The 22,340-nt window shown below is 37.2% G+C and overlaps 1 protein-coding gene across 1 annotated transcript in view; it reads right to left on the reverse strand.

Moving 5' to 3' along the window:
* Positions 1-7,324: 7,324 nt before the first annotated feature.
* Positions 7,325-22,340, reverse strand: part of DSG1 (desmoglein 1) — a 31,611-nt gene continuing 16,595 nt past the window's right edge. The window contains exons 7-15 of the mRNA XM_032421229.1: positions 21,536-21,670; positions 20,828-21,013; positions 18,327-18,586; positions 17,146-17,285; positions 15,197-15,523; positions 13,641-13,774; positions 13,236-13,308; positions 10,795-11,003; positions 7,325-8,356 (exon numbers count right to left, since the gene is read on the reverse strand). Coding sequence (XP_032277120.1) covers positions 7,325-8,356; positions 10,795-11,003; positions 13,236-13,308; positions 13,641-13,774; positions 15,197-15,523; positions 17,146-17,285; positions 18,327-18,586; positions 20,828-21,013; positions 21,536-21,670 — 2,496 coding nt within the window. The remainder of the gene's footprint in view (positions 8,357-10,794; positions 11,004-13,235; positions 13,309-13,640; positions 13,775-15,196; positions 15,524-17,145; positions 17,286-18,326; positions 18,587-20,827; positions 21,014-21,535; positions 21,671-22,340) is intronic.

Raw genomic sequence — 22,340 nt, forward strand, 5'->3', positions numbered from 1 at the left:
GAGGTGATATCTCATTGTGGCTTTGATTTGCATTTCCCTGATGATAAGTGATGTTGAGCATCTTTTCATGGTCTGTTGGCCATCTGTATGTATCCTTTGGAGAAATGTCTGTTCAGGTCTTCTGCCCATTGTTAAATTGTGTTATTTGTGGGTTTTTTTGGTGTTGAGTAGTATAAATTCTTTATATATTTTGGATACTAACCCTTTATCAGATATGTCATTTGCAAATATCTTCTCCCATTCAGTAGGTTGTCTTTTTGTTTATTTGATTGTTTCCTTTGCTGTGCAGAAGCTTTTTATTTTGATGTAGTCCCAATAGTTTATTTTTGCTTTTGTTTTCCTTGCCTCGGGAGACATATCCAGAAAAATGTTGCTATGGCCAATGTCAGGGAAATTACTGCCTGTCTTCTCTTCTAGGATTTTTAATGCTTTTAGGTCTCACATTTAGGTCTTTAATCCATTTTGAATTTATTTTTGTGTAAAAGAAAGTGGTCCAGTCTCATTCTTTTGCATGTAGCTGTCCAGTTTTTTCCAACATTTATGTTGAAAAGACTGTCTTTTTCCCACTTTCTTGCCTCCTTTGTCAAAGTTTAACTGACCATATAATTGTGGGTTTATTTCTGGTGTCTCTGTTCCACTGATCTATGTGTTTGTTTTTGTGCCAGTACCATACTGTTTGATTACTCCAGCTTTGTAGTATATCTTGAAATCTGGGATTGTGATACCTCTGGCTTTGTTTTTCCTTCTCAAGATTGCTTTGGCTATTTGGGGTCTTTTGTGATTCCACACAAATTTTAGGATTATTTGTTCCAGTTCTGTGAAAAATACTGTTGGTGTTTTGATAAGGATTACATTAAATCTGTAGATTTCTTTGGTTTTATATAAGGAGGGATGACTAGCACATAGGCACAGACGGGGATATACCAAGTTTCTCATAATTAAGTTTTGTTTGTAAAATTAGGAAAAGTAAGGGTCAGCTAGAATTTGTCTTATTTGAACTCAGTCACTAAGTACATACCCAGAAATTGGCTCATTTTCAAACTTTTGGACCACTTTAATATGCTACACTTGTGTTTATTATGCTTGAGTTTTTTCAAGACACTTCATAATGAAATTTGAACTTAATCTAATGGAAATCCATTAAAATTCTCAAAATAGAGGATTGGCTTAATCTAATTTACGTTTTAGAAGGCCACATAGGCTCATCTGTAGAAAATTGTTTGAAGAAGGCCAGTATGGAAGTAGAGAGACTACTTAAGAGACAGTTCTAGTAGGGTGATGGCAGATGGAGATGGAAGCTATTGGATGGCCTGAGCTATATTTTGGTTATAGAATCAGTCAAAGTCATTAGCATTTACTAATGGATCAAATGAAGGCGGGGGATGTGACGGAAGGGATGAGATCAAGGAGGAGTGCTTAGTTTCTGTCTTGAGCAATGGATCCGTGGGGTCATATTTATTAGGGGGTATTGGGGGTACAAGTGTGTTTAATTTTAAACATTTTAAAAGGGGCTTTGATGAGGTCTCATAGAGACAGTGTAGAGTGTTAAGAGCAGAGGGCATCTTTAGGGGGAACATCACCATTTAATAATTGGGTAGATGGGAAACAAACAAAAAAAAAATAAGAGAGAGAGTGGCCAATGAAATGTAAGCTTTATCTTGAAAAGATGGTATAAAAGCCAAGAAAAGTGTTACAGGGAAGAAAGAATAGTTACTTTTTTCAGATTCTTCCCAGAAGTTAAGAAAGATGAGGACAGAAAAATGGATCTTGTGTTTGGCAATCTATAAGTCTTAGACAAACTTGACAAGGGCCATTCTGGCAGATTGATGGGATGGGTTGAAGTTTGATAGGACATGGGAAAGTAAAGAAGGCATGTGTATTTGAGTCTTAAGAAGGTTGATGAAACAAACAAAAAATGAAGCAGTAGCTCCAGGAAGGGGTGCTGATGAACATGCTCTGAAAGAAACAGAGGGGGAGAGAGAGAGAGAGATGGTTTCAAAAAAGGACTATTAGGGAAAGAGTAAAGTCCTTGAGCACAAATAGGGGATTGTCTTTTTATATAAACAGGACACTAACTCCATTGTAATAAGACGGAGGGAGAGAGTGCAAGTACAGGTGGATGTGTAAGTCTGGTGAACAATAAGATTAGGTCGTCAACTAAGAGTGAGGAGGAAAGAAGAGGTGTGGGAGTTTTGAGGACAGAGAAGGTATGGAATAATGACCTAGTACAATGAGATGGGAGGTCTATCGGAGAGGTAAGTAGGATTGTGGGAAAGCATTTTATATTAATCTGAGATTTGAGAGTGAGTATTCAAAATGAAAAACAAAAAATCAATTGCCTTGAATCACTTGTTTAGCTGTTTGTGTGAGGACAGAGATGGAGGGTGAAAGAGTTGGGATACAAAAGGGGAGAGCAAAGCAAGAAGTTCGAAGGCATTCACCAAGAGATAGCGTATTTGAACTCATGAAGCTTGATTAGACATGGAGGAAAGTGGGGTGGTGGATAGTGGAAAGTGGGAGGAGTCAAAACAAGGAAGCTTCGATGAAGCAGAGGAGGTGTGCAATCAGAATCCATGAACAAGTGAGCTGGAAGGAGAAGGAGGAAGTGGTCAGAGGCTGGGAAGACTGAAACAGGCATCCAGAAGACTGCCCTCCTGGGGTGGGATGGGGAGAATGGAGGTTGGAGAACTGAGAACTCCAGGTGTCGGCTGCCTCGCCCATGGGGTCAGTTGAGTTCCTGTGAATGCTCTCCGGAGTTGGAAAGGTCACAGCGAACTGTGGTCCTGACTGAGTCTTCAGTAAAAGTGAGGACCTTGTTGGGAGGTCAAGGAATGACACAAGCAGAAGACAGGGAGACAAGCAGATCACAGGAGTCTGAAAAGGGTAAGGTTTTGTGTAAGATGAAGGTGATCATGTTCTGAAAGTGGTATTGGAGAGCAAAAAAGGAGATGTACGCCCAATAAAGATGAAAGGGTGGGATTTGAAAGGCAAATAAGAAAATCCATTTTATTTTTTTTATTTTTAAAGATTATTTATTTATTTGACAGAGAGAGACACAGCGAGAGAGGGAACACAAGCAGGGGGAGTGGGAGAGGTAGAAGCAGGCTTCCTGCTGAGCAGGGAGCCCGATGCGGGGCTCGATCCCAGGACCCTGGGACCATGACCTGAGCCGAGGGCAGACGCTTAACGACTGAGCCACCCAGGATGCCCCAAGAAAATCCTTTTTAAAAGAAATATAATGCTAGTGTAAACAAAAATAAACATTAGAGTGCGAAAGAGAGAAAGATGAAAGCATAAAGATGCTAAAAGTATCCAACGGATGTTTAAAATCCTATTTGTCATTTATGTGTTAGTGTGAGGCTGCTCATGCCTGCACCCAGACACTGCTGGGAAGCACTCTTGGAGAGGAGGCTCCTCAGTAAACGCTGAAAAAAAAAAAAAGAGCTAGAAAATGGAAAATGAAAATAAGTTTTAACAACTCTAATTATTCCTTACAGTCTAAACCTCCCCACCTTTACCATTCAGAAAAGATAATGGAAGCATACCAATCATTTTATTGCTGTAAACATAAGCCTTTGGAAATTACAAACCGACTTAAAATAGCCAAGGGAGGACCAAGCAAGGAACTAGCACCCAAATAAGCCAAGAACTTTTATATTGAAACCTGAAAGAAAACACCCTGTTTTAAACATCACCGAAGATGAATATCAGAGCTTAAAAATACTTGTAAAATAGCAAAAGAAAAATAAGTTAGACTAGGTACTGCTTGATGATGAAGTGTTCAGTAATTCAGATATAACTAAATGGAAAGAATACAGACAGCTAAACAATAGATTATTCCTTGTTTTAAAATTTTTTGATGGTTATTTGGTTGATCCATTCATGCTTTTGTCCCAACATAAATTGAACCATCTAGAATTGGGAGGCAGATTCTATTTCATGGGGACTAGTAATCTATGTGGACTGGTGTATTGCAGTGCAAAGGGAAGTAAGTCTTAAAAATACTGGAAATCCTACCAAAGGTTGGAATTTATTAAATAGGCATGGGAATTTATTAAATAGGCATGGGAAAATGTGGCAAATACTTTTAGAAGTTCGTTTTGGGTTTCCTAAATTGGCTATTTTAGCCAATGATTATAAAACCTTTTAGTTCCTACTCTAGCCAAAGGGTATCATATGTATTACACCCTGGTTGACCTTCAGATGTTGGTATAAATTCAGAAATGAATTGTGTATATAACTAAAAACATCTAGTTAGAACGAATATGTAATTTTTGAAGCTATATAATTAAAATTATGTCAGGAAATTACATTGAATGGAGATTATAAGGATAAAAACTATACACCAATGTAGAAGAGAGGTCCGGATGAAGGCCTATATATATCCCCAGATAGATAATCTTTCTGCAGATTTTTAGTGCACATACAGTTACATCAGGCAATATACATAGAGGCTAATAAGATGTAGCAGATGTATCTGGAATTCAATGTCAAAATTAGCTTAAGATGGTATTTTGGTTGATATTAAATTATAAAGTATTTATGATATACTAATTTTTGACCCTAAGGGCCACCTCTTTAGAAAGTCAGATGTTTTATAAACATTAAACTTTTTGTTTTCAAACTATATACACATAACATTTAAATTACTATTTCTTCCTTCCTTTTGTTAAGAGCATGTTGATCTAAGATTCAGCTTGCAATATAGATTTGAATTATAACTATTTACTTATAAAATAATTTCCCTATCTTAGGTCTGTAGAATGACCTAAGGTCCATGAGTTGGAGTGAAGGATCTACAGAGAAGAACCGATTTCTGCCCAAAGGTTGTTTATTGAAAAAAATGACAGGCCTTTAAATGATTGTTAGAATTGTATCTTAAAAAGATAATTTTAAAATTTGAGAATAAAGAGTTAGACCATCAGTGTGTAATCCTGACAAAAAATTTATTTGAAAGTATCTTCCTAGAAGGATTGACAACTAATATTGTCACTTTTTATATCTTCCGTGGTTTTTTACTAATGGATCTTAATAACAAGAGTTACTGAAGATGGTCACTCTAGCTTTTGTTAGACAACCTAAAAAACTTTTTTGGAAGATATCAGGAGTCGTTAACAAACACTTCTGATGATAAATCAAAGTGACACATAAGCTACTTGTGGTCAGATACCATTCCCTTTAATTAATTAACTAATAATTACTTTTATTCCTTCAAACTCCTGGGTCCAGCATACTCAAGTATATTTCAATAAATACCTTTTGACTTTATTTCTGGAAAGATGATCCATCATTAATGGAACCCCCCCTCCCAAATGGGAGAGAAAGAAATAAAAGAAAGAGTCCCTGTGAATGATTTTATTTATACCTCTGCATTTTGGCATGCTACAGACTATCAAAATTTCACATAGTCTCTACAGACATAAAATAAGATGTATATTGTGGCTTTGAAAATATTGACATCATCTGCTATAAGATAGAGCAAAATAGCTCTAATAAAATAGTTCACTCCCTAGCCCCCTTTGACAAGTGTTGGAAGTTGAATGACTATTCTTTTATCTTGTAACACCCTGGGGAATTTGAGTAACTGGCGGGGAATAATCCTTAAAAGATTTTGTCATATCCAGTTTCACTTTAGTGAGCTCATATTAACACTGAATTTAGAAAAGAGAAAAAAATTCCTTTACTTTGCTAGAGTAAATTTACCCCATCTAAAAATGCTTTGATTCTATTTAAAGATTTTTTAAACCGGGTAATACTATAATAGCAAACACATAGAAATGACATATCATAAATAATACATTATTAAATTTTGAAGCTAGAAAAATATATCATACTATATAATTTGGGAATTATCTATAAATTGGAGCATTATATAAGCCAAGAGCTTATTGACAAATCAAATCAGGAATGCAAGATTTATTCTAGTGAGAAAATTTAGTTAGGGAGTGAGATAGAGTAAGGATATGGGGTTGTCTAGTGCAATTTCATTTGTGTTAACACAATACCATCAACTCTGTTAAAAGTTTTTAGTTGACCCCTTTAAAATAGCAGCAGAGGGTTGTTTTAAAAAGTACTAAACTCAATTAAAACTAATAATACGGTATTACTTTACAGAACAATTCTAACTTTTCCCATTAAACATTTTACATGTTCTAAAAACTTTTTTTAGACCCCCTTAAAAAAAATTCCCCCAAAGCTTAACCATACTGCAGGCTTTTTTTCACAGCTCAGCTTAAGTAAATTATTTTAACTTAAGAGATGTATAATAAAGAGCTGGATATAGATGAGTAACACTTACTAAACACACATCTGAAAATATGATGTGGTTTCCATCTGCTTCCTTGGAAGGTAGTTTACCATTAGGGATGACAACCATGTCAGATGTTACTTGCTTCAGTCAGAGAAGTACACTTGGCAAATTTACACTATTAGGTCAGAGCCACAGTGATAAGGAGAAAAGTGAGTGTGATATCCTGCACCCTCGCCAGTATGCAATATTCATAAACACTGCATCTACTACTAAACACAAACTAGAATCAGAAAACTCCTTGGCTCCATGGGAATTTTAGCTGAAGCCCATCTTAAGATTCAGGTTCAGATGTTGCCAATTTTCCCCAAATGAATCTCACCCTATTGCCATTCTCTTACGGAAATTTCCTCCCAGGAAACATTTCCTAATTTGAGGTTTATTTTATCTAGTGCAATTATTAGGGTAGGAGTGTTTGGTGGCTTATGAACTGGGTTGTGTAGCCACAGATTTGTTTTCTTTATTGGTTAATCATGGTCTGAATATATGGCTGGATTTTTATTTCTATTATCTGTGAAATTGACCAGGTGCTTGGCACATATTTCAAATTCTTCCTGCATACGTGAGCTCATATTACACGGTTAGTCCTTTCTGAATATTGCCTGAGCTACATGGCAAATCAAAACAGAGCGAGGAGAATTGTGCCAATAGCCATCTTAAGGCCAGTGCTTTTGTGTGACTGAGTTTAATTTATTCCATATGCTGGAGATACCAGACAGGCCACACAGAAGCAGAGAAGCCCCTACAGGGCATAGAGGCACAGAGAAGATCCTGTCTCAAGTTTTAGTTCACTGTCATGATTCCATTAGTATTAATGTAAGAAAGAAGTTTACATATGCTAAGGAGAGCTCTTGTCCAACAGCACTGTTTCCATCTATTTTTCTCATCGTGGTTTCTCACCTCGCTCCACAGTTACTTAGCACCGAGTTGTGCATCATAAATCACATTGTTAGTTTTTTGGTGGTGGGAGTTGAATCTAAATCACCACTACTGAGAACAAGTGTGCTGGGATCCTGGCTACTTCGTATATTGTACTGTACTGTACTTTGTGATTCGACTTCGGGCTGTACTAGGGGAGGCAGATCCAAGGGTGTGGCTAAAGTGATGGTCAGAGGAGCTCCTCATGTGGCCAATGGTGGCTGTGCCCCCCATGCTGCTACTCAGGCCCCCACCTCCTCCCAGGCTACTCAGCCCAATGCCACCAGCACTTAGTCCAGCTGCACTGCCTCCGTTCATCCCAGCTGGGCCACTAATTCCGTTTATGCCAGAGCCAGAAACAACCCTCTCCGTCACAATCACATTTTGGGCATTTGATAGCTCAGGGTGTATACTTAGATTGCCCATCATGCCAGAAGCTGGTCGGATTACTCTTTCTGTCATGACCACATTTGATGACTCTCTAGGATCAGGCATGGTCAAAGAGGTGGGTAGACTCGAACTTGGTGCGATTACCCTTTCTGTCACTATAACATTTGACCCATCTCTCAAGTCAGGCATCTCTAACATTCCATGCAAATCAGTGCCAGAGATTGGGCCGACCACCCTCTCGGTCACCACTACGTTTGATGTGTGTCGATTATCATGAACATGGACAGAGGGCTTCAGAGTGCCCGAGGTGGTGTAAGACTCGGTCACAGTGACGTTACCATAGCCCAGAGGATCAGGAATAGGCATGGGCTGCTGTACACCAGGTCCTGAGGGGTAGGAACTCTCAGAAATGACTGTGGTGGTGCCGAAATGTGGGGAGATGGGTGGGTGTCCACCAGTGATGGGCTCTGTTCCCTGCTGAGGGCAAATCGGTTCGGTGCTCTCAGGTAGCCAAGAGGGATCAGGGTCTGGATATGCTTCAATTTCTTTTCCCAGGCTGATATCTGCCAACTTCTTAAATTTAGGCCCCAGTGTGTCCAAAAAGCTGTCATCCAAGTCTTCTCCAATGAAGCTACAACAACCCACCGAGCCAGCAGGGGAACCTACACCTTCAATGTCATATATGAGCAAACAGTCATTGGACGGGCGTCCTTCGTCTTCATCTGCATAAGCATATGCTTTCTGGATTTGTAGAGGAGAGAGAAAATGAGATTATGGATACATATTTAACAATAATAGAAGTCTTTATCATTCTTTTTTCTTCGGGGGCATTACCAAAGAAGAATATATTAGACAAAATTCTAACCTCTCCTAGAGATGCATTAAAAATCATTATATAATTTCTTTTTTTTTTTTAAGATTTTATTTATTTGACACAGAGAGAGTGACAGCGAGAGAGGAAACACAAGCAGGGGGAGTGGGAGAGGGAGAAGCAGGCTTCCTGCGTAGCAGGGAGCCCCATGCGGGGCTCGATCCCAGAACCCTGGGATCATGACCTGAGCCTAAGGCAGACACTTAACGACTGAGCCACCCAGGCGCCCCTCATTATATAATTTCTTGAAAGAATTTGGTTAGAAATTATTTTAACTATAATCCTATTAATACATTTTGACTTTTAAAATTTATTTAAATGGAGTTCCCTCATCTTAGTGCACTTTGGATACAAAAGCACACGCAAGAAATCACATGAATTACTTTGTAACCAATTTAGAAGGAGGTACTAGAAGTACTGAACATGAAGTACACCAAATTGTGGGGGGTTTTCTTTTCTTCTTCTTTTTTTTTTTGTTTGTTTGTATAAAAAAGGTAGCTCATAGTTGATTTGGGTTCATTCAGGATTGCACTTTCCTTCCTCCAGTGGAGTGAATTTGGTGGTTCTGTGAAGATTTGCTTTTTCAGCAAAACAACAGAACATTTGACTCAGGGTCTATGCCATTTTGGGATTCAGAACTGGAAGTTTTTAAAAATAGGACCTCCTTCAATTCAAAGGTAAAGCCTACAGACATGTGCACTTCTTTTTCTTTAGGATTTATTTATTTATTTCAGAGAGAGCACGAGCAGGAGGGGGCAGAGGGAGAGAGAATCTCAAGCAGGTTCCCCGCTGAGCACAGAGCCCGATGTGGGGATCCATCTGACAACCCTGAACCTGAGCTGAAACCAAGAGTTGGACGCTCAAACAACTGTGCCAGCCAGGTGCCCCAAACGTGCACTTTTATTTCGTTTTTGTCGTTTATAATACTGGATTGTAAACTTTCAGGTTAAGTATCAGAAATATCTTTATTAGCAAACCAAGTCATTTTGACATTTCATTCGAAAGTATTTTTGAGTCCTTCCTATTTGCCAGACACTCAACTAGGAACTTGGCAATGCAGTAGTGAACAAAAGCAGATGAAGTCTCTCTCATATGGCTTACCTTTTAGTAGGATGAGACAGACAATACATAAACATATTTGTCGGGAGGTGGTAAACTCAGGGTGAAGGGATAGAGTGGCCAAGGGCAGCATCTCATAAAGTGATGTTCGATCAGAGGTTAGAATAAGGCAGCGGGGTGAGGAAAGCACATAGAATGTCCTGTGCAGAAGGAGTTGCAAAGTGCAAAAGTTTTGAGGCAGAATTGTACTTTTCATGAAAATAACATGCATTTGTAGGGACCTGGATAGGAAGCATTCCTGTGGATTCAGCAACAGGTTTCTTATTATTATCTACTGCCATCTGAAAGGCTTTTATCACTGTTTTATTTCAAGATATCAGCCTCTAAACCAATAGAGTTAAAGAAGGTATTTTAGGCCAGGATGTAGAAGGACGTAGATCTATCAGACAGTTTCAGAGATAAGAAATCCCTGAAGGCTTAAGTATCAGATGGTGTGTAGCCACAGACAATTCTGTCTCTACCTGAGGATTGCAAAATTAATTCTTGCTGGTTCTTAGAATATTCTGGAAGTGTGCTATGGCTCTTGAACCCATACTTACTGAATGTTTATTATGTGCCTGGAATTGAGCTAGGTACTAGCAACATGATGTAGAGAACATATGGACAAAGCACTAAAAACCATGCTAGACATATAAACATATTTTAGCAATGGTAGGTTCTATAAAGTCTATACACAGAGCACTACAGAAATACAGATAAAGAAACATCAATTCTGTCTTGGATGTGAGGGTTACCAGTAAAAGCTTCAGAGAGGCAGTGATATTTAAACTGAGTCTTAAAGGTTGAATAGGAGTTTATGAAAGAGATGATGGATAAAAGCATCCTGGGAGGGGCACAGCATAGGCAAACGCATGGTGTGAATGAGGCAAAGGCACTTGGTATGTGGGGTTGGTGGTAAGGAGTAACTGAAGTTGAGGGAAGGGGTCATTTTATGAATAATCTTAATTGTCGTGTTAAGGAGTTTGGACTTCACTGCCTTGGACAAATGAGCTGGGAGCCATTGGCTGTTTTTAAGTAGAGGAGTAAAGTGATCAGTTCAGAATTAAAGAAATTTTATCCAGCAGCAGTATGATTGTCAGCCATAGACTAAAGGCTGGGAATCCGCCAAAGCCGGTTGAGAAATAGTGGCAGCGTGGAGTAGAGCCAGAAGCACAGGATGGTGAGGAAGGCATGGCGCTTGAGACCTTACCTGACAGAAGTAGCTTTCCATGAAGTTCATATTCAGACCTCCTTCTCTACATTCTCTCATAGAATTTCTTCTTAATGTTCCAGAATATTCCTGACATATCTCAGGTACTCCTGACGTTTTAACTCCTTCTGTTAGTTCAAATCCTGTTGTTCTTTCTCCTCCTCCCAGATCTTGCATTTCTCTGCCACCATACTCATTTGTGTAAACCCCTAAAAGTGTTGATAAAATGAAGTTTACTTTCTATAGTGTATTGTAGACCAGAAACGAATAACTTTCTATAATGTACAGTTTCTTCACTGAAGTAAAATAAAGACAATACATACAGGGCTATAAATACAATATTGAGTTTGAAATAATATTATTAAACAGTTTGTTAATTTGTTAGTTGTTTGATGTTAATTATTTGTTGCTAATTATGTGTCGTGCTGGAAGGGGGGGGGCTGCATAGGCGTTATAAAAACCTATGCTTTAGTGAGTTTGATTTCAAATTGAGGGAGTTTGGGGGGAAATACCCAAATTCTCAAAGTTAAATAGTATAAGAATACCCCCCAACACAGGGCACATAAGCATAGGACATCCAGAAGAAGACCCGAGAACCACTGGCTTTCAGAGGAGAAGCCATGGCTGTGGTGAGGGGAAAGATTTGCATGGAGACCCTTGGGTTTTCACTTGGATGTGATGGGTGATTAGAAGCCTGTTACCATATTCGAGGCAAGTTAGACCAAATGATGGCTCAGACTACGCAAGAGCCAGAATAGGGAAAGTGTTGACAGTGGGATAGGTGCCCCATGGCTTTAATATTTTAAAGATCTTGGTTTTTAGGGACAGTGTGTTCTTCATCCTTTTAGGACTCTGGTGGCGCTCGTGCTTTGTTCCAGGTTTGTGTAAAGGCTGGTAGATGTAATGAGGGGATAAATGCCTAAGTAAATCCTGATGGATTTGATGATTTGACAAGGCTTGAGAACGGATTGGGTGTCAAGAATAGGGAGATAGAAGAGTCAACTGGGGCTGCTGCTTTTGAGGTGAGAGGATGTTGATGTCATTAACACAAATGGAAACATCCGGAAGAGAAATAGGTTTAGAGGCCAGTGTGTCTAGTGCTTTAAGTAAGGTGCAGTCCTACAAGCATTCCTACGTCTCTCCTATTTTAAAGAGTTCAAAGTAAGAAAGTAATGACAAGTTTGAAAAAGACTGAGAGAAAAAGAAGAGAATCACTAACTTTTTTACTCTGAGAAAAGGCAACTGATTTCAAAGATCTGAAAAGTTTAAAAGAAATTTTTTTATTAGCGTGGTAGCTATCCCCTTGCTGTGAAATTCGAATTGTTCCCTTGTTTCTGCCTGTGAACTGGTCTAGACCCCTGTTTTAAGGCATATTGTCATTAGAGTCTTGGTTAACCCTGTGCAAGGAGAAACTCTATCCCCGGCACAAGGCCTCAGCCAAGAACTTGGAAAGATTCTGATAGTGTTTCATCTGCTTACTTCCAATTTGAGAAACGGGACAAGTCTTTTCAGGTCAACTTTATGCTCATGCTGAGAATAGATGCAGTTTATTTTTTTTGTCATGATAGCAGCTAAAGTCAGAGTGGGTTTGAATGCAGATTTTTTTTTTATGGATACAGTTCAGTAATAGAAATGTTTTTCTCTTCCTTATGATTTTCTTAATAACAATTTCTTTTCTCCAACTTACTTTATTGTAAGAACATAGTATATAATACGTATATATGACATACAAACTCTGTGTTAACTGACTGTTTATGTTAACAGTAAGGTGTCTGGTAGTTAAGTAGTAGTTAAGTTTTGGGGGAGTCAACAGTTAATACTTGTTTTTTTTTTTTTTTTTTTTTTTTAGATTTTTATTTATTTGACAGGGAGAGACACAGCGAGAGAGGGAACACAAGCAGGGGGAGTGGGAGAGGGAGAAGCAGGCTCCCCGCCGAGCAAGGAGCCCGATGTGGGGCTCGATCCCAGGAGCCTGGGATCATGACCTGAGCTGAAGGCAGACGCTTAACCAACTGAGCCACCCAGGCGCCCCTAATACTTGTATTTTTGGTTGACGGGAATCAGCATCCATAACACTCGTGCTGTTCAAGGGTCAACTGTATTTTTTTGGGTAAATAATGTTTGCTTTATGAGACAGAAAACCTGGACCAGAATTGACTTGTGGTTCTTCTCTTCTATTTATAGAGGTCCTAATAGAGTCATCTCCTAAGTACTCTCTGATGATTGAGGAAGATTTTAAAAATTCAACATATAAGAATAGTAATTCCTGGAGGTTTTTCCCTTACCATTTGATTTGCAAATTAGTCATTTAAAAATGAATGATAGAAACAATTTTAAAGATAAGATAATTGAGAAATAGTAAGGTATGCAGAGACAGAGCAGAATTCCTTCTTAGTCATTTGAGCTGTTAAAATTAAAAAGACGAAACAAAACCTTCTTACCTGAGGTGTCAATGCATTCAATTAGATTTGCATTATCAGGTGGTATGGGTGGTCCACAGACAGTGGTCACATCCTAAAAGACAAGAAACATATCCCCATTTGTAGTGGCTCTTTTCTGTCTATCCTTATACAGTGGGTTTGTTCTCAAAATAGACTCAGCTTCTAAAAGAATACTATTTACAAAACTTCTGAAATCCATTTAAAACCCACACTTCATTTTAGAAAGCCTTTCCTGGTTACTTCCATCTTATTTGGATGCACCTTTGACTTCTCTTCATTTTCCCCATGGGCTATCCCGGAATGAAGAATAGCCAGACTGTGCATGATCGCCAGCATCTTGGTTCATGTGCATAAGGCTGAGTCTTGGGGCCTACCAAAGGCCATTTCTTACAAGTTAGCACTTACTCCGGGAGGCAGCTGTGGGCCTTCCACTGCCCATGAGTGAATTGCTCCATCTGAACATTCGGGGACAGGCTCAAAGCCAGCTCCCCCGCCCGGGGCGCCGTCACAATCACAGCACAGCAACAGAAATGGGACCACTGTTGGTGAAAGGATAGGAATATTGGAATTAACAGTGGAACCACATTAAAATAAAACAACTTGCTCTTTTATGATTAAATTTGAAACCCTAATATCATTGCATTGGCTTCAAAATTCTTAGGAAAGCTTCAGAAAACAAACTGAACAACGGTCAGATACCAAAATCAATGTGACCTTCAGTATACTAGACTGCAATCCATTTTAATTTGTTATATGGTATTCAAATGGCAAATAGTATTATACCATTAAAACAGGTGAGTCTTTTCACTGTCATTTCTCTGGAAAATATTAAAGGAGACAAAAAGGAGAGCTGCAGAGGACAGGCAATATGTTTGAGTCTTTGTGTTCACTCCTCCATGCCTTTACTTTTTTTCCTTACACACATGCCTGCCTTTTTACTTTCAGCAGTAAAATCTTACTCATGCTTCAGGTGATTATTCCCTCTATTATTTTCCTCTACATGGATTTTTTTTTTCTTGAAATTACTCCCGCACAAATAGAGAACATTACACAGCCTAACAATGTCTTTCTGTTAATCAGTTGGGTTTTCTTATTCACCTAAATATGTTTCTAGCACGGAGCCTTTTATATAATATAATCTTGGTAAATGATCTGGAATGAATGGACGGATGAAGGAAAGGATGTGTAAGTAGAAAATATGACGAAGGAAGGAAAGAAACAAGAAGGAAGCGAGGTAGAGAGGAAGGAACATAGTAAGGATAGTAATAAGGGAGGGATGGTAAGAGAGGGGAAAAGGAAAGAAAGGAGGAAAAGTATCCTGTGTATTTTGCTCTCTTGAAGATTTGCTAGGCTTAGAGAAAGCTTTGAATCTAGAGGTATTTGACCCCAAATATATAATTTTTAAATCTTTATTAGCTATGCTGCCCAAAGGCAATCAACAATACAAAGAACAAGTTCAAAGTGAAAGTCATATATTACTTGCAGTAGAGATAATCAACACCTGGGTAATTAAGTTACTTTTATAAAATACTTAATTCTAAAGTCTTAAAATGTTGGTTAATAATTAATATGGCTAAAAAAGTGAAATTAGAGAATGATATCTTCTCATGTATTTTATGTTATATTCTGCAAGTTTGCTTTCTTTATGTAGCCGTTTCTGATTGTTCGGATCATCTCTGATTGTCTTCTTCACTCAAATAGCAATCCGAACCAGCCTGTTATGGCACTTTCCCATGGCACTGAAATTGAATGCAAATTTTTATTCTCCAATGCACTCTAAGGGGTCAAGCAGTTTGATTTTTTTCATCTTATAGACCCAACAGCAAACAGGCATTTCTTGATAAATGCACAAAATAAGATTTGGTAAAGTATATTTTATCAAAGGATCAGAAAGCTTATCTTCTCCCCATAGTTTCAGGGGAAGAGGGACACATATGAATAGAATTGTTAAAAGTACTTACATCCTAGGACCAAGAATCCCATGATGAGCAGTCCAATGCCGGCAGGACCAAAATGGACATTATCTGAGAAATGTAATCCTTCACTGATGGTTCCCCCTGTCTGGGTCTCAAGGTCATAAACAGTGGAAGTTTTGTCACCTACTTTAGTACTGGTATCACCTCCGTTCATATTTTCAGTGCTACTTCCACTAGTAGTCTCAGTGCCTCCACTAGTACTCACACTGCTTCCAGGACTGGTGTCACCACCAGTAACTTTTTCCTGGTCAACCCAGCCAGAACCTTGAAGATCAATATAAATTGTTCCAGTACAAGTTCTTTGAAGAGTATCTGCAACAAGATTCAAAACGGAAGAAATATTTAATGCATTCAATGTAATACTCATCGAACAATTCAAAGCCACTGTTTTTGCATCAGTAACTTATTTCAATGTCTTTATTTTCATCAATTCAGTAACTTCCCAAATCATCCCTTGTTTGTGACTCAGTTTTTAAATCAAACCATGATGAAGATTAGTGCTCCTGAGAGACCATCCCATATGTTGAGAAGCATTAACAGTAAATGCCATGTTGTGCGTGCTGTCATTCACCTTAGATAAATAAATCAGTCATATTCCGCATACTATTTAAATGAATGGAAGTTACTTGTATTTGTATTTTATATGCAGTAGTTAGTTGCTTTATTCTCTCTTAGATTACCTTGACAGGGATTCCTTCATCACATCTGCACTATCTACTTCCCATAGGATTTGAATATACGATAATCTCTGATTAGGAACTGCTCAGTGCAGAAAACCCACAATACTGAAAGTTCAGGGTGTGATTTTTTTTTTTTTTCTCCTTCGGAGATAAGATTTCCAAAGTCTAGCATCCACTATACAGCTATTAGGTTAGAAATGTGTCATAACTCTGAGACTCTGGCTGGACATTGGTGATTATAATTTTTACTACAGTGTAGGAATGATGCTGATGGAACATTACCCTTTTCTGTAGCCCACTTACAATTATTTATATGTAGTTGTGTCTGAAGCAATTTTTAAAAATTCCATGATAAACTTTTTTCCTGCTCTCTTCCCCTTCCAATTTTATTGAGATACTATAAATGACATATAACATTGTATAAACACAGTGTGTCATTTCGATATACTTGTATATTGCAATAAGGTTTCCACCGTAGTGTTAGCTAACATCACCATCATCTCCCATGACTACCATTTCTTTCTTGTGATGAGAAAATTTAAGATCCACTATCTTAGGAGCTTTTAAGTATGTAGCAACAGCACTGTCATTAATAATCACAAGGCAAGGCTCTGCAGTAGATCCCCAGAACTTAATTGTCTTGTGACTGGAAGTTTGTATTTTGGACCAACATCTCCCCATTTCCCCATCCCTTTGGTGGCCAGCCTAATTTTATTTTTGTTGGTTTGGAAAAGTAATATAAGCATGCTACTTCCAAATTGTTCACACAAAGTTGTACATCAACTTTCCAAAAATTATGTAAAGTTAAGTTAACTTTGCTTCTGGACTAATTATTTGAAAGTAACTTAAGAATATTATTAAAAATTTTCATTTATTGACATTAATAAGAACTAACATGGAATACCAGCACTCTTCTAAGTGCTTTACATGTAATAACTTCTTTAATATCTCTAAATCCCTAATGTTAGTGTCTCATTTTACAGAAGAAAAGGCTGAGGAATAAATGGGTTAAATGATTTCTCTAAAATCCCATAGCTACTAAGTGATGGTACAAGATACCAATCCAGTCTTGCTCCAGAGCTCATGGACTTGGCCACTGAGTTATACTGTCTCTCATATTATTTAAAATTTGATTCTACAGTTTTTTGTTGTTGTTGGGAAAGTGTTATCTCAAAATACAACAAATAAAACTTTAATTTCCGAGTGTATATATAATTTCCTCTAGTCAGGGAAAAAGTTAAATTGATTTCTTACCATCTATAGATAAAATTGTTCCTTGGTATTTTCCCTTAAGCATGTTATATTGTTCCATGGTAACTCTATTTCTCAAAGTAATTATGCCTGTTTTTGAGTCAACATTGAGTAGGTTAGCTGGATTATTTCCCATTACGTATCTGTATTTGAAGAAACAGTATGAATTAATGTTAGCTTTCTAAAAGAGACAGAGAGACAGAGAAATTTTGATTATAAAACATGTTTCAAGTCAGTGGTTATAACCTCTGGATATCATTGTCAATTATTAGGGACTTTATTTTTTTTCAGGGCAGGTGCCTTGTTTGAGGACATTCAGAAATAAAAAAGGTTTAAATTTAAGAAAAATGAATTGCTGGCAGCCATTTCTGATGGAATGATCTCTTATGCCCACTTGGATGTCAGAATAATCTTTGAATCTAGCAGTCTCATTTTCATTTGGTTTTGGTAGCATCAGAACTCTCCTGGAAGACCCAGATCCTGGGACCTCCTGGGCTGCTTCTAATTCTGAACTGTTCTCTTATCAAAGAAGTTACTTCTCCATAAGCTTGGGGCTTCATTCGCTCCCTATTTTCACTCTCCCTCCCCATATACACGATGACTTTGTAGGACTTCTTTGGATTTCCTTCTCATTTACGTATTTGTTAAACTCAAAAGACTAGAACTTCGAGAGGAGCAGAGTGGGGTGGAGAGTGGGATGGTCTGCCCTCTGTGAACTCACATCTGTGGAGTACAAGAGAATTTATCAATATTAAATGCTGAGTAAAGTGAAGAGAGTAACTGAAATGAGCTAACTAATTCTATTTGATTTCAATCTGGGCATGTTTGCAATGGGAAAATCAGTCCATAAAATCTTCTAGGGGAATAACCGTGATATGTGGTAATCAGCTAATTGGCCAATAAAATACATAAATACAGAAATGTCAAACTTTCAAGATCCAGTATTTTCCATATTTTACATCTTCACATTTTTTGCATTTTACTTTTTGCACAACTGTTTTGTGTTTTCTTAAGGTCAAAGCTCTAAATTAAATAACAATTCAGTAGTTAGTGATTTTTATGATTGAATGATAGTTTCAAAAATGTGAAAAATATTTTAGTTCAGATACTTAAAATTTCTAAAAAGAACATATATATTTTAGTTCAGTATACGGTAAAAATTATTTGGAAAATGTCAGTCTTACCTAACAGTTGTTGAAGCTTCACCTGTGTCCAAGTCAATAGCTATAAAGTCTCCCACTTTATAATTCTGTCCCATGTTACTAGTTACTACATATGTCTTTGAACCTGGACGGAACACCGAACCTTCAATTACATTTAACACCGTCACAGTGATTGCAGTTGCTGTGAGTTTATATTGAGACATAATTGAATGGTGAAATTCAGCTTTATTTCTGACACCGAGACTAAGTTGCAGATTCTTCGTATCTTCATAATCTAGGGGCTAGAAAATACAGAGTGAAATAGTTTTACTCTAAAAAAAAAAAACCATTCTGGAAAAAAGACAAATCCTTTGATAATAGGCAAGAAAACTCTTACATCTCTTTCTTTAATTTAATTTAAATACATACAAATACACTCTCTATTCTTTATCTTTAACGCAATATAAATGCATGAAAATATAGTAAGAAAAAAATCCAACTGCCCTAAATCCTTAGTCAAAAAAGTTGAAAATATACGACATGAGTTTTAATTATCCATAAAACAAATTTAAAAACTTAAAATAATATAGATGCTCAAATCCATGCATTTTGTAGTGCAAAGACAGTTTATGTTAACTTCTGTCATTCCGTTTTTCTCACAAAGGAGCTCTATTTATTACAAAGTATGGGCCAAATATATAGTAGGTTCAATCATTTGACAGGTTTTATCCATAAAGAACTATTTAGTAGAAATTTTACTTCTGTAAATGTGACTTCTTTCAATAAGCCCAGTAATAGTTGTATAAAAATAATAAAAATCCTTATTTTTTTCAACATATTCTGGAAAAAAATTATTTCAAGTAGCCATTTTCATTATGAAAGTTGGTGTCACTATCTACTACTTATGAAATTCACAAACAACTATGCATTTTGCCCATAAGTTCCAAATATATTTTTCTAAATTTTCACATGAGAGTAATTTAGATGACTCTCGATTCACACATCAAACTCTCCACTTAGTAAAACCTTCAATCTTGGTTCCAATGTTGGCTTTATTTGTAATTCCAAGAATGGCTATAAAATCATGTATACACATACCTCACACACGCACACACATAACAAAGGAATTAATATATGATGTCATGCTTGGGAGAAAAATCAACATTACTCCCATTTTACCGATAGAGATATTGAGGATAAATAGACTAATTCTTTAAAGTAATATCATAGTAAAAAAAAAATAAAAAAAATAAAGTAATATAGTAGTTTGGGGTGAAATAGATTAGGACTGTTTCCCCAGCATGGAATCATAGATAGGATAGTGATGACTATATGAACTTAATAGCTAGAGAAACCTACATTTGAATGTCAGCTGTACCACTTACTAGCTATCAGAACTTGAACGGATAATGTACTCTCTCAACTGCAGTGTATTAATCTATAGTATGGGCACATAACTTAATTTGCAGGGATGCTGTGAGGAATAAATGAAAGCATCTGCATTCTGCCTCAGTAAATGGAAGCTATAGGCATGGGGACACTTTATGAATAACTGAGATAAATGATCACACATTCTTCTGGGAACAGAATTCCTTAGAAGTCTATTTCCCAGGACTATTCTGAAGGAAGGAAATAGTTTAAAAAAGGACTACATTTTACCATAAAGAATCCACAAGTCTTATAGCACAGGCTCAAACCTTCACTATTAGCTCCCTAAGAGTCACATTTTTTTTTCCCTCCAATCTTAGAGGAAATTCTACCTCTGGTACATGAAGTGGATCATTAATATAGTGGGGACATTGGAGAATTCTGTTGACTTGGACCAACTCTCTAGTATATTTATGTTCATAATAAATCCTGGTCAGCAGCCGGAGGGAGATGGGAATGTGATAATCCTGTAATTACAGTAATTTAATTTTAATTTTATAAAAACACACCAGAGGACTAAACTTTTAATTTACATGAGAAATATTCTCAGTGCATAATAATTAATGTACAATGTTGGCAAAGACACATTTTTTAAAGCCATGTGAAATCTGCTTAAAAAATATTTTTCAAGGGCGCCTGGGTGGCTCAGTGGGTTAAACAATGGCCTTCAACTCAGGTCATGATCCTGGAGTCCAGGGATCGAGCCCTGCATTGGGCTCCCTGCTCAGCAGGGAGTCTGCTTCTCCCTCTGGCCCTCCCCCCTCTTATGCTCTCTCTCTCATTCTCAAATAAATAAATAAAATCTTTAAAAAAAAATAAAAAAGTATTCTTCAAACATCTAAAACAAAACCTTAAGCATAAAATAAGATTCATTTTTAGAAATGCTCTTAATTTATATGATCTGTGAAGGAGTAGTGTATTAATAGAAGAGAGTTTCAAGTTTAATGCCTGTTTTCATAAAGTGATAATAAGCAGAAAAACTATTTAAAAACTCTATAATAATATATCATTTTAAAACATGGTAATTTTTATTCTTTCACCCCCTCAATTTTGTGAATTGTTAACATTTTGAAAGAGACCGAGAAAACAAAATATTTAGGACAATTATACCATACCTTAATAACCTTTAAAATTCCCATATTTGTCCTTTCATTCATTTCTATGTCAAACCAACCTCCCTCATTTCCGGAGATAAAGAAAATTACTGCCATCCAGTTAGCTGAGTACTCTTCATCCAAATCGATTACTCTAATCTGGAGCAAATCTGAGTATAGAGCATTTTCTTGAATATTAACGGAATACTGAAACGAGAAGCAAACAAATCTTAACACTAATTGTGTGAGTGAGAGAAGAACTATCCTGGACTTACAAAGAATTTTAATAGTCATTCATTATTTAGAAATGAAATCTGTGTTTATAGGCTCATGCTTCATTGTCCAAATACATATATTTTTCCTAGGTATTATATAAACAAACACAAGACAAAGTACGTGTCTACATTTGGGTTGTATGTGACTAAAGATAACATGGACCTCTGGGCGCCTGGGTGGCTCAGTTGGTTAAGCAACTGCCTTCGGCTCAGGTCATGATCCTGGAGTCCCGGGATCAAGTCCCACATCGGGCTCCCTGCTCAGCAGGGAGTCTGCTTCTCCCTCTGACCCTCCCCCCTCTCATGCTCTCTCTATCTCATTCTCTCTCTCAAATAAATAAATAAAATCTTAAAAAAAAAAAAAAGATAACATGGACCTCTGTAAACAGAATTGTTTGAACAAATTTTAGAATGTAATGAATTGAAGTTATTAATTTCAAGGTCAAATACTTACGGAAGACAGTTCCATGTATGGGATGTTATCATTAACATCGAGAATTTTAATGTTGCACTCACACTCTGCTGACATACCGTCTGCTCCACCATCTCGGTCTGAGCCTCTCACAGCAAGGCAATACTGGCTATATTGCTAAAAGCACACATTACAAAAAAATATCACAGTTGACCCAGACAGTCCTTATTCTGTCTCATGCAAAGTTCTTTTAAAATGTTGGCTCAACATTTACTTAAATCTATGATCAAGATACAGTAACACAGAATATTGAAAATCCACAGATCTCACCTGAATCAATATGGCAGTTGCCACGTCTATTTCCTAAAATGTTTATCCAGCATCATTTAAAAGAAAGAACACATTTAAAGGCCTCATGCCTGATTATATGTCCAGGGGTTGAAAAAGTTTATAAAGGGTAAAGTGGACCAAAATGCTTAGGAGGAGAGAGATTAAGGTTTACCAAGTATTTATGACATGAAAATTCCATGCCGTAAATAATCAGCCATGGAATGTGCAAGAAAAATAAAGAGATAATGAATAGTTTATATTTCTGGGAGGTGGGGGTAGTGGGCTGAAGCAGTGGAGTTATTGATAATCTATCTTCTTGATTCTACTCAATGGTGCTTAAATTTTTAGAAGTTGGCAAAAGCAATGAAGCCTTTCCCAGACACATGAATGCACGCATCCTCATTCAAAATTGTAGATATAATTTTAGAGGATTCATAGTTAGAGTCATCTTGAGGTTTCTCCATGAACTCCAGGTTAAAAATAATCTGCTTTGGTGGCTTGCTAGTGACTTTACTTC

This window comes from Phoca vitulina, unplaced genomic scaffold (assembly GCF_004348235.1).
Source record: "Phoca vitulina isolate PV1807 unplaced genomic scaffold, GSC_HSeal_1.0 scaffold24, whole genome shotgun sequence".
Taxonomy (NCBI): domain Eukaryota; kingdom Metazoa; phylum Chordata; class Mammalia; order Carnivora; family Phocidae; genus Phoca; species Phoca vitulina.